This window comes from Lissotriton vulgaris, chromosome 5 (assembly GCF_964263255.1).
Source record: "Lissotriton vulgaris chromosome 5, aLisVul1.2, whole genome shotgun sequence".
Lineage (NCBI taxonomy): Eukaryota > Metazoa > Chordata > Amphibia > Caudata > Salamandridae > Lissotriton > Lissotriton vulgaris.
Window position 1 is genome coordinate 1,935,137,328 of NC_141693.1, and position 13,355 is coordinate 1,935,150,682.

Below are 13,355 nucleotides of genomic sequence, written 5' to 3' on the forward strand. Positions count from 1 at the left end.
GCAGAATTCTTTCACAAAAGATCCATGATATCTGTCTCACATGTCCTTGCTTAACCACCCACAAGGACCAGCATTCTGTGACTACCCACTCTTTGGGTGCCCAGGAAAGGCTGGATCGGATCCCCGAGCTGGATCTCAGCTCCCTAGAAGACAATTTGGCCCGGGTTAAATCAGGATCACCTAGGCATCCAGCACCCCCTCATGTGCTGAAATTAGCAAAGGGTAACATTCTCCCCGCATTCGAGATCTGATTAACGCCTCAATTGCCTCCGGAGTGGTCCCTCTGCCATGGAAATGTGCCATGGTAAAGGCATTATTAAAAAAACCAAATCTGGACCCAGAGATGCTGGGGAATTATCGGCCTATCTCCCTCCTCTCTACGGTCAGCAAAATCCTCAAGTGGCATGTGAATGCAGTGCTATAGGGATTCTTGAGATCTAACAACCTAACCCTCGCAGACGGGCTGTCGGCCCTTACATGGGACAGAGACAGCACTCTTACCGGTGGCTGAAGATTCCAGGAGGATCTTAGATCAGGGTGACGTAGCAGCGATCATTCTCCCGGATCTCAGCGCCAAATTTGACACTGTCAATCATAATATCGTGACCCGCAGACTCAGGAGACAGAGTGGCAGGGGGTGTTATCACCTGGATACAATCCTTCATAGAGGACCATTCCATTCAGGTCTTCGAAGGAGAAGTAGTGTCTAAACATATGGCCCTCAGATGCGGTGTGTCTCAGGGAACCTCCCTGAGCCCCACGTTATTTAATATATATATGTAGGAGGCCATTAGCTGAGATAGTCCAACAATTTGGTATAAAAATCATCACATATGCGGAGGACACAAAATTGGTTGTGGCCTTGAATTGCCCAGACAATTCTTCCGCAAGTCTAGGCCCTTGTTTACAGCAGGTTGCCAAATGAATGGAGCTCTTTTGCTTAAAGTTGAATGGAGACAAGACATAGCTCATGCTCCTAGGTAACTCGCTGAACCCTAACACAGAGTTACACTGCCCAAATTGCCTTGACCCTTCCCCTCCACCAAAAGGCCAGATTAAAAGTCTTGGCATGTGGCTGGATCATTACCTGACTTTTTGGGCACCAAACAGCAAAATTGTCTGCAAAGTGCTCCGGCATCATGAGAATGCCTCGGAAAGTCCTCGCTCTCCTCTTATTCCAGGCAAGAAGGATCATGGTCCAGGCATTGATTCTTTCAAGCATGGACTATGGAAATGCACTCTATCTAGGAGCTCCTAAAACCACTACAGCCAGACTCCAGATCATTCAGAGCTGTGCAGCACGTCTGCTCCTAGATGTCCCTTATCGGCAATCAGCCAAACCTGCTTTGAAAACCCTACATTGGCTTCCGATATTGGAGAGAGTAAAATTCAAGGCACTCTGTATTACCCATAAGTCATTCTGGGGAAAGGGATCAGCAATCAATCGTTCTTTGATTATCCCGTACCAACCGAATAGAAGCCTTCGATCAGCAAACTTGTTACTCGCCACAGTGCCAAAACTAAAGAAAGCGAGAAGTGGAGGGCGCTTTTTTTCTTACTATGCGGCTAGGCTGTGGAATGCCCTTTCACTCCAAATACGTCAGGAATCTAATCATATGTCTTTCAAGAAACAACTAAAAACGTGGCTTTTTAAAATCACTGGCTAGTAAAACCACTCTCTTGGTCTGTGTCTGCAAACAGCACTGGGATGCCTCAGGGTAGCTACGTGCTTTATAAATGTTTCTTTATTATTATTATTATCATTATTAAGTCTGGCTAAGGTAGCACACACACATACACACACAGTGTACATTTCACTGCAGATAATACAAATCAAGATAAGGGGCATTTGGGTCTGGATAGTGTGACGTAAATCATCACAATGTTAACTACACACATCAAAGCACAATGATTCTAGGTCTGGCTAAGCACACAGTGTACCCTCCTTCCTAGGCACACACCAAAGCATAGTTTCTGGGTCAGAGCAGGGTGTCACATACCCTCACACATCAAAATATACAGCTTTCGGGTCTGGCAAGCATGCACAACAGCAGTTACCTTATTATCCAACATCAGTGTGAAGTTCCGTATCTCATTTTGATCATTTTTGACAATGACAAACTTGACAAGCATCTCACTGCTCGTCAATAGCTTGTGCTCTGAGGATTGTAGGAAGAAAATAAAGAAGTTAGTGATAAACATAATTGAAAACAAGTATTGGCAATGCCAATAGGTCTGCTTTTATAGGAATTGAATAGTATTATGAAGCATTACAAGTACATAGCATGGGAATCTATATGTATTTGTGTGGCAGCAAAACACTGTAGAATAATATAGGTGTAGGTTAAAAGGTCAGGTGACAGTTGCACTGTCAAGCCAAACCTAAGCATCCATGTAGGTTAATGACTGCCCTCCTCCTATCTGTGCTGCTGTCAGAGAAAAACACTGTACAATATCTACTTAACTAAGACACTTTAATAACATTGCAATGTAATCTGTGTGCCCCTGAAAGCTTAGTCTCAGGCGGCTGGATAATGAAAAAAGTGACAACAGTTGTGTGAATGGCAAGCACTTTTTTGTGTGGAAGCAAACAACCTCTGCAAAAACAAAACATATATTGCTGGCTCCCAATATGTAAGGGGAGCCCTTTCAAGCCAGACCATAAAGAAACACAAAACGGGTGAGATGTCTGCACTCTTCTAGATCCATTTGACGTCAGGGATTAGATTACTTCCACAGGCAATCCAGGGCAGGGGAACAGGAAAAAAAGCCACCCCCTGGCTTCACCCTCAAACAGAGCAAATTTCCAGGTCTTAGCCCATTCCCTTGACAATGGGAGAGGGAGCATTACAGAGTTTTAATTAGGATTCTGTTCAGTTCAGTTTACAAACTTTATTCGGATAAACATTGTATCCATAAAAATGCGACCATGGTTAAAAATAACAGAAAAGAATAGCAATACATAATAGAAAGAATTACAGTTGTATAAACACAATATCATAAAATGTAGATGGCAAATTAAGACAAAAATCATCAATGATAAATAAATCACTAATATATAAAACCAATCCATTCGATGATTATGAAATGTCCGTGCATGATTAAAACTCAGTGATTAAGCATTGTCTTGCACGCCCTGGTGGCAATTCTCAAAAATGTGCTTAGGCGAAAAACCAACTCTTCATCAGCCACGGCAAGCATGCATGAATAAGCAGAAACCAGACTGATAGGCCTGTTAAAAAATGGGAGAAGAAGCTACTTGATATATTTCATGTAGTATTTGCAGAAAAACAAGAAGTGTTGGATTGATTGGCCACTCAGCCCGTCACATGGACAGGGTAGTGAATCAAGTTTCGGGTGGTAACCCAAAGGGAAACTCAGTGCAAATGTAACTGTCCCAGCCCTCAGGCGGAATCAATCAATCAATCAATCAGATACACTTATAAAGCGCGCTACATACCCGTAGGGTCTCAAGGCGCTGGGGGGGGGAGCGAGATGGGGCGGTAATTCTTGAGGTCGGTGGGGTCCGCTGTTGGTTTCTTGAGTAGAGCGCTGAGTTCGGCGTGTTTCCAGCTTTCAGGGAAGATGGCGGTGTCGAAGGAGGTGTTGATGATGTCTCGCAGGTGGGGTGCGATGACAGCGTCGGCCTTGTTGAAGACGTGGTGAGGGCAGGGGTCGGTCGGTGATCCGGAGTGGATGGAGTTCATCGTGCGGATGGTGTCTTCGGTGCTGATCGGGGTCCAGGCGTGGAGGGTGGTGGTGGGGGGGGGTGGCTGGTCGGTCGTGGTGTGCGTTGGTTGGTTGTTGAAACTGCTGTGTATGTCCGTGATCTTGTTGTGGAAGTATGAGGCGAGGGAGTTGCAGAGGTCTTGCGATGGGGTGATGTCGTTGTTTCCTGCGCTGGGGTTGGAAAGCTCTTTCACGATGTTGAAGAGTTCCTTGCAGTTGTGTGCGTTGTTGTCCAACCGGTCCTTGAATGCAGTTTTCTTGGCGGCGCGGATCAGCTGGTGGTGTTTCCGGGTGGCAAGTTTGTAGGAGGTTCTGTTGTCCGGTGTCGGTTCCCTTTTCCAGACTTTCTCGAGGGCTCGGCAGTTCTTCTTGGAGCTTTTGAGTTCGTCGGTGAACCATGGGGCCTTCTTGCTGCCGGGTCTGCTGGGCGGGGTCCTCAGCGGGGCGAGTTCGTCCGCGCAGTTGCTGATCCACTTCGTGAGGTTGTCGGCGGCCTGGCTGGGGTTCGCTGAGCTGGCAGGAGGGTGTTGGCTCAGGGAGGTGGCGAGCTGGTCTGCTGTGATCTTGTTCCAGCTTCTGCGGGCGGTCTGTTGCTGGTGTTGGTGGGTCGTCGTTCTCTTGAAGGTGAAGTGGACGCAGCTGTGGTCCGTCCATTGAAGCTCTGTGGCGTGGCTGAAGTCGATGTCTGTGCTGGATGAGAAGACGGCGTCGAGTGTGTGTCCGGCGAGGTGGGTGGGGGTGGACACCAGTTGCTTGAGTCCCAGGTTGGCGAGGTTGTCGAGCAGGGTGCTGGTGTTGCGGTCGTTGTTGTTCTCCAGATGGAAGTTGAGGTCCCCCAGGAGGATGTAGTCAGCGGAGGGGAGGGCGTGCGGGCTGACGAAGTCGGCGATGTCCTCGCTGAATTGCGTGCGTGGTCCCGGGGGTCGGTAGATCAGGGTGCCTCTGAGGGTGGTGTTCGGGTTGGTGTGGATCTGGAAATGCAGGTGTTCGGCGCTGGTCAGGGTGTTGTCGGTGCTGGTCGTGAGACGGATGGTGTTCCTGTGGATGATGGCGATGCCTTCTCCCATCTGGTTGGCGTTTCGGTCCCTCCGGACGATCTTGTAGCCCTCTGGGATAGCGATGGCGATGTCGGGAGCTGAAGAGGCGTTCATCCAGGTCTCCGTGAGGAAGGCAACGTCAGGGGCTGTGGCGTCTAGGAGGTTCCAGAGTTCGATGGCGTGTCTGTGGACGGAGCGGGTGTTGAGCAGGATGCACTTGAGGTGGGAGCTGTTGGTGTTCGACTTGGCGGGTGCTGGTGCGGGGCTGGTCCGGATGCAGGAGAATTTGCAGGCGTGGCAGCTGAAAGGTCCGTGGGTGCGTCTTGGAGTGGCTTGGTGGCATTCTGGGGGTCGGCCGGTGTTGAGAGCGATGAGGGTGGCGGCTGAGTACGTCAGGCGGGTGCGTCGAGGTGCTCGAGGACCAGGGGTCCTGGCGCTGGTCGCGATCCGGTCGCGGACGGGCGCAGACGGGCTTACCTTCGGCGCACAATCGGCGCGCCCGCTGCGCGTAACCGCTGCGCGTTCGCACGGTCGCCATTTAAGGCGAAGTGCGCGGGTGGGCGGAGCAGCTGGGAGGCGGGAGCGGGGAGGGTTACAGAAGGCAAAAAAGGGGCGGGGACAAGCGGCGGTGGCGGGAAGGGAGGGCGGGGGGCGGCGAGGTAGGCGGACAACAAGGAAGGAGAGCCAAACACGGGGAAAATGCAAAAACAGTGGAACAGGCACAAAGAAACGAAAAAACAGGGGAAAAAAGACAGTTAAACCTTAACAAGCACAAAAAACCGTCAAAACAAATGGAAAAAAACACTCGCAGCGGCGGCAGCCGGCAAACGAGGCAGCAGCGAGGCAGGGGCAGGCAAGGGGCACACGCAGCAGCTGGTGGCCGTGCGGCGCGGGGGTGTCCCACAAGTGGAATAGGAGGCTCCTTTCCCAACGACTCATAGGTAGGGTGAGATAATTTGGTAGAGGGTAGTAGTGCCGTTCTTAAGGCATATAACTGGAAACAGAGGGTTTCTTTGATTCCAACACAGTTCTTGCAGTGCTATATGACGAATAGAGAGTGCTTCTAAGTTCTTTTTTATTTACAGTTTCGGCTTCGCTAGGATTTAAGACAATACAGCCCTTATTAACGCTGCAAAAGCTCTGATACACTTCTGATAGCCAGAGAATGTCCGTCCCCTTCTCACACTTCAAACAGTCTGTTATAAAATTTTGTGTTAAGGTAGCTGCCTGATTCTTCCAAACTGATAGCTAGAGATTGGGATACTCAACAGCTTTCTATAGAACCGGTTTTCTTCCTGCTGAATGCAGGAGCTATCTGCGGTACCCCAAATTCTCAGCTCCTTTAGTAGCCACAGGGACACATTGTAGTTTAAAAAATGTTAAGATGGCTAAAATAGCACCTGTGTTCTTTGGGCGGGGAAAACTAAAAATAGAGTTAATAGTCTTTAAGAACTTGCTCCTGAAGTGAGTGAGGTGCTCAGTCTAGGAGCCGTTCGCAGCAAAGACAACTTCTAGGTCCGGGAATGTACAGGTACTTGTCAATTTTTTATTGCCGGCAACAATAGAACTAAGCTGGCGTTTTCTGGGACCACAAGACATTAAAAATGATTTTTTTAAATTTTACGCACAAGTCCAGACTATCCATATATTTAACAAAGGACTGTACTAGGATACACAGAGAATTAGGAGTGCAGCCTATAAGAACCGCATCATCTGCATAAAGTAGTACAGGAAGGGGTTTCCCAAGGATCATGTGGACATCTTGAGTCATAGGTACCAGTGACTTAAAATCAAATCACAACGAAGTCACAAAGTGAATCATAAAAGCTACAAAATACATTAATACAATGATAAAAATGACCAGGAATACAATTTAAAAACAATTATACAAAATTCATCCTTATTTGGAAAGTGAGAACTCGTAACACAATAATATAATCATAGTTTACAGCTGCTTCCTACGATTAATAACAGTCAACAAGAAACGTAACATTACAAAACACGTAAAAATGTCTGGCAACATTTGCAAATATGTATACACCGGACAACAGTATCTGAAACCCAACTGTAGTAACAAGGGTTTTATAAATTTCTGTCACAGGCATAAGAAGTGTTTACAAAAGAATACGGTGTGCATAGTATTCTGAGATGAAATATCATCACACGTACAGTTCCCCACGTCGGCTGACCAATTGTTAACAATAGGAAAACTGACTAAATGATAAAAAATATCCAGCGAAAACGTGTGAGCACAAACCGATGGTGAGAATTATAAATGTTAACTAAGTATGGTTGCATGTAATCACTGGTCAAAATCAGTTGGTTCCTCAACACCGTTGGTTTACAGATTTCAGATGCTGATCTGATTTCTTCCAAAAAAGAGATGCATTTTAACTTCAAGGCTATCCTCTGGACGGTGGCCAAACTCTCAGGGAGGGTAAAATATTCAGAATGGCCCAGGTTAACCAGGAAATTATGGACATACTTGAGCCATGGAATTTCAAAAACCTTAGGGGATTTTTTGCAGTCGGCAATTATGGCTCGATTTAAAATAGTGTGTTCAGATAACCATATTTTGTGCCCTAATAGCACAGGTTGGATCCTAAACAAATCAGTGAGGTATGGGGCACCCAATTCAGATTGACATACAAACGTTGAGCTACTATTTAGGAGTGCAAGGAGAGACCTGAGAAAAGCGTTTTCTTCAAGATGTAATTTATCTATTTGCCATGACTCCATAGCTCAGCCCGGTATATAGCAGACGATCTACACTTTACATTATAAATAGTCATCATCTCCTTTGGATATTTAAAGCCACACTGACTAGCAAAACTCAATAGTGCCCTTTTTGTTTTCATAAAATGGAGTCGCCTTGATTAAATAACCCCTTTCCAATGCCCTGATTGATTAAAAACGATGCCCAAATATGAGAAGGAATCTGTCAACTGGATGGTAGAACCCTCAATAAAAATGTCGCGACAGCGGGTAGCCTTCTTCCCAATCTTCATGGTAAAGGTTTTACTTATGTTGATTTTTAACCCCAAGTTAGACATATACTGAACAAATTCGTCCACCAGGCGCTGCAGGGCAATGGGATTACGGGCCATTAAAACTGCATCGTCGGCGTAAAATAGTGCTGGAATAGGCCTTTGTCCCACCTGAGGTAGATCTGCACATTGACTTGCCAGTATATCTCCTATGCTGTATATATAGAGGTTAAATAGGGAGGGGGCCATTACACATCCCTGCCGCACCCCTCTTCCTATGCTGAATGTCTCAGTACAGGTACCCTGAAGACCGTAACGTACTCTGCCTCTGCCTTGGGCGTACAAATCTCTTAAAAAGTTCCCAATTTTAACATCCACGCCCATATTAGTCATTATTGCCCATAACTTACAGTGAGCTACCAAATCAAAAGCTGAAGTTAAATCAATAAAGACTAAAAAAAGATTACTGCCTTTCATATGTACATACTTGCCAATCAACAAGTCGAGGTTTACAGCCTGCTCTACAGTACCCAAACCCACCCTGGACCCGTACTGTAGGTCTGAGAGGATATTGTTTGATTCCGCCCACTCCTGTAAGCATCTCAAAAGCATGTGACCAGCAACCTTAACCAGGCAATCCAAGAGGGAAATTGGCCTGTATTGCGCTGGGTTGTTACGGTCACCCTTCTTGAAAGTAGGGACGATAAGTGACTCAGGGCAGGTAGGTACAGAATCCTGATTTTGGCAGGCTTTAAAGAGCAAAGTGAGGATAGGGCCCCAAAGTTCGATGTTAAATTTAAACAGGTCAATAGGGATCCCGTCGGGCCCTGGGACTTTCCCCCCTTGCTTTATTTCAGTGCCAATCTGACTTTGTCCAGGGAAAAGTCTGGATATTTGCACTCATTTAAAAGGCCGGTATTTTTGGGAGCATTAGCAAGAGATAGAAGTCCATTATGTGGCAAGGCACTAGCGGTGGGAACAGCCAGATCTTCCTTAGGGGAGTATAATTTGGAAAAATGAGCTATCCAAAATATGACAAGTCTCTGAATAACACGATTAAAAACAAGGCTATATGTCCAGCAATTAACCGGGTAGTAGTCTCAGCGAGGCAAAAGTTATTGGTTGGTGTCGATAGTCCCCCAAAACAGTATCCGGGTAATGCTTACTTTAAATGCCTGGAAAAGGATGTTCGGGAGGTGGCCCAGCCCAGCCTCTGTCTGCCGCTGACGGGTGCGGACGGGCCTGCCCTTGGCCCGGGCTTCGCCCGGGCAGCGCCCGGGCACGCTCGCGCGCGTCCCGCGCTGCGGGAGTCCAAGCGTCCCTTTATGTGCCTCCTGGCGCGCTGGGTGCAGGCGCATCGTGTGTACCGCAAGGGACGCTGGGAGTTGTAGTCTAACTCCCCACCGTCGTCTCCCTGCTCAACAATGGCCCCCACTGACTCATGGCGATGGGGGCAAGACCACAACTGCTCCTGATGCCCCCAAAGGTAAGACCGTTATGACTCCTGGCGGTGGCAGCAAGCACTGGTGAGCTCCCGCCCTACGGGAGCCCAAGCGTCCCTTTATGCGCCTCGTGACGCGGGGTGCGGGCGTGGCGTGTGTACCGCAGGGGACGCTGGGAGTTGTAGTCTAACTCCCCTCCTTCGTCTCCCTGCTCAACAATGGCCCCCACTGACTCCTGGCGATGGCGGCAAGACCACGACTGTTCCTGATGCCCCCAAAGGTAAGACCGTTATGACTCCTGGCGGTGGGAGCAAGCACTGGTGAACTCCCACGCTGCGGTAGACCAAGCGTCCCTTTATCCACCTCCTGGCGCGGGGTGCCGGCGCTGCGTGTGTACCGCAGGGGACGCTGGGAGTTGTAGTCTAACTCCCCTCCGTCGTCTCCCTGCTCAACAATGGCCCCCACTGACTCCTGGTGATGGCGGCAAGACCACGACTGCTCCTGATGCCCCCAAAGGTAAGACCATTCTGACTCCTGGCTGTGGCGGCAAGCACTGGTGAGCTCCCGCGCTCCGGGAGCCCAAGCGTCCCTTTATGCGCCTCCTGGCGCGCTGGGTGCGGGCGCTGCGTGTGTACCGTATGGGGACGCTGGGAGTTGTAGTCTTACTCACCTCCGTCGTCTCCCTGCTCAACAATGGCCCCCGCTGACTCCTGGCGATGGCGGCAAGACCACGACTGCTCCTGATGCCCCCAAAGGTAAGACCGTTATGACTTCTGGCGGTGGCGGCAAGCACTGGTGAGCTCATGGGGCATGAGTAAAATGAGAGTAAGTCACCTCTATGGCAGGGCTAGCGAGTCCTAAGGCAGGGTGCAACATATATCCTGGGCAGAACATGTATGTTACATGTTTATTTTTATTTATTTTATTTTAGGAGTTTTATATAGCGCTGCCCTGACCCGAGGGTATCGGATTGCTTTACAACAGTGACATTTAATAAATTACAATAGTAGAGTAGTCTTAAACATAGAGATTCTGGATTCAACAAATGCTGTGGATTCCTGGGGTAGTAGATGGGTCCTGAGGTAGATTCATTGAATGCATTCTCGAGGTAGTGCAAGAGAATAATAGCAGCCTCGCCTCCAGACCTATTTGTCTGGTGGTGTACTTTAGTGGATCAGTACTATGCAGAGTCTGAAATCTACTGGATCATGGTTGGCGTGGAGGTGGCAGCTATCCATTTGGGAGGGAGAGGTTGAGGAGGAGGGCTTTTGGGAGTTTTTAAAATTTTGTTGAAGACGGGGTGGTCCTGATATCTACTGGGATGGAGTTCCAGATTTTTGGCGCGTTTCCGGCGAATGATCTGGTTGCGGTTTTTTGTTTGCGTGCTTTCATGGGGATGAGACGGAGGGGGTTGGAGCTCCTGAGGTTCCTTGTTTGGCCAGCCCTCTTTAGTTTGGCGGCCAGGTAGTACGGTTTTCCTGTGTGTAGCGCTTTTTGTGTGAGGCAGGCAGTTTTGAATTTGGCCCGTTGTTCCACCGGGAGCCATTTTTGTTCTCTTCGGGCTGGTGAGATGTGATTGTATTTCCTGATTCCGGTGACCATTCTGGCTGCCGCGTTGAGGGTTGTTTTGAGGGGACCTAGGTGGGCTTTACCAGTGCCTGTTAGGGTTGCGTCACCATAGTCTAGTCTGGATAGCACCAGTGCTTGTTTGAGGTCTTTGGTAGGGATGAATGGTTTCATTTTGTGGAGAAGTTTCAGGTTAAGGAAGGCAGTCTTTGCAGTGTTTTTGATGTGGTGGGTCATTTCCAGTTTTGAGTCAAGGGTGATTCCCAGAGATTTTACTGAGTTAGCCATGGTGGGAGTGCTGCTAAGGGCATCCATACCCTTGAGTCATTCTGAAATTTGTTGGTTCTCTTCCTTGTTGGAGATTAGGAGGAACTCTGTTTTGACTTGATTGAGTTTGAGGTGGTTTTGGGACAGCCATTGTTGAATTTCTTTAATAGTGTTATTTAGTCTGGAAATGTCGTCTCTGGAGGTAGTTTCTAGATAGATCTGGGTGTCATCAGCGTATAGGTGGAAGGGGATCTTCCCGTTTTTGAGTATCGTGGTGATGGGTTGTATGTATATATTGAACAGTGTCGGAGACAGCACTGAACCTTGGGGTACACCCCTGCTGACTGGGCGAAGGTCGGATGCAAAGTCTTTGATTTTTATCCTTTGCAATCTGTTTTGTAGGAAGGCTGTGAACCAACGGAGGACCATCTCATCTGCGCCAACCCTTTTTTTGTAGGGCCTTGATGAGGAGCTGGTGATCAACAGTGTTGAAGGCAGCAGACAGGTCTAGGAGAATGAGTAGGCAGCAGTGATCGGTATCCAGTGACTTGCGGATGTCATCTGTGATGTTGAGGATCAGCCGTTTCAGTGCTGTAACCTTTTCTGAAACCTGATTGGTGAGGGTCAAGAAGACTGATAATGTCCATTTGCTAAGTCAGTTGAGAGAGTGCACATTTTCCGAGGATTTTGGATAGGAGGGGGAGATTGGAGACGGGTCTGAAGTTGTTTAGGTCTGTGCAGTCAAGGCCTGGCTTCTTAATTATTGTTCTGATAGTAAACCCAGTAAACTGTTGTTTTTACTATGGAAAAGCTTGGCTAGTGCACATTTACAGCCTTCGGCTGTTCTAAGTGTGGAGCAGTGCAACCAAAATAGGTCATCCGAGGTATCAAACAACTCCTTCAATTAAGCCCGACTTGATTCTCAACATTAGCGAAGTTTCTACTTTGTGGCCTTCCGTCACCTGTGCAGATACTGGTTGCCCACAGGGTCCTGTAGCTGAGAAAGCTTTCTGCACTCCTGGGGAGACATGCTAACGACTCCCAGAAAAAGATACAATAGGGGACTGCTCTGGAAGGAAGTGTTACCATCCCTCCAGCAGGAAGCTGTATGTGTGTTGGCCCAAAAGGCAAGCTTCAAAGGAGAACCAGCCTTTGAAGTGCAAATGGGTAACACTTGGGAGAGGGAATGCTCCATTGTTCAGGCAGACAGGCTGGCACTTGAAAAAGGAGAGGGGAACCAGTTGCCATACCAGTTTTCCAGGGGTGTGTAGCCCGCCTTGATAGCCATACCTCTGGGCGAGGCTAGGGAGCTACACACTCCAGGAGAGAGGTCCTGTCATATTGGTAGTAGGCAGAATGGTGCACCCTGGGATAAATGCCACACTACACAGGTGTCATCAGGTGAGAGGGAACTTGGTAGCCCATTGACTACCAACCGCATTCTGCCCTGAGGGCATTTTCTGAGCATAAATAGGGCACCCGTGGCCCCCCAATTTCAGAGCCCGACTGGACTGGGAGAGGGCCGAATAAGGCAGCGCACATTTAGGGCCCAGACGGCGGAGTCTCTCCTCCTCCTTCTAAGGGTGCGGAGACGGGAAAAAGGTGGGCAATGTCATAGATTGTCCTACGTGAAATGATGTAACCACTTTAGGATGGAACGAAGGCCTTGTTCTAAGCACCACTTTGTCCGGATGCACAGAGAAGAAAGGGGGCTTGGAAGATAGGGCCTGAAGCTCACTCACACTGCGAGCAGAGGTGATGGCAACAAGGAAGGCAGTCTTGAGAGTGAGGCACCTGGGAGGATAGTTATGAAGGGATTACACATGAGATATGTGAGAACATGATTCAAGTCCCACTGGGGCATTATGAAGGGAGATAGAGGAAACAGATGTGTAATGCCCTTAAAGTTAACAATAGGAGACTTGAACAACAATGGCTGATCTGGTGCCAAAGAAAAGCAGAGATAGCTGCAAGATAACCTTTGAGAGTGCCCAGGGAAGAGCCCTGCTGGGCCAAGAAAAATTTATACAAAAGGGTCTTTGAAAGAGGTGAAGAAAGGGGTTCCACAGCCACAAACTTGTTCCATCTGCAGGGGTATACAGATTTAATGGAAGGACATCTGACTGTTAAGATGACATCACAAACTTCGGGCGGAAGGTCAAAAGTTGTCAACTGTCGCTGCTCAATCTCCATGCAAGATGGTGCAGACTGGACAGGTTCGAGGGGAAGAAGCGTCCCCTGCTGCTGCGACAGAAGATCCTTCCGAAGGGGTAGTCTGATCTGAGGATTGATTGCCATGCTCAGAAACTCAGGGTACTAGACTCTTC

General features: G+C 48.4%; 1 protein-coding gene across 2 annotated transcripts in view; it reads right to left on the minus strand.

The window, feature by feature from the left end:
• C2 (complement C2) overlaps nt 1-13,355 on the minus strand; it is a 482,116-nt gene that overhangs the window by 48,316 nt on the left and 420,445 nt on the right. For both annotated transcript variants that reach the window (XM_086924577.1, XM_086924578.1), the window contains one exon: nt 2,059-2,159. In XM_086924577.1, coding sequence (XP_086780703.1) covers nt 2,059-2,159 — 101 coding nt within the window. The remainder of the gene's footprint in view (nt 1-2,058; nt 2,160-13,355) is intronic.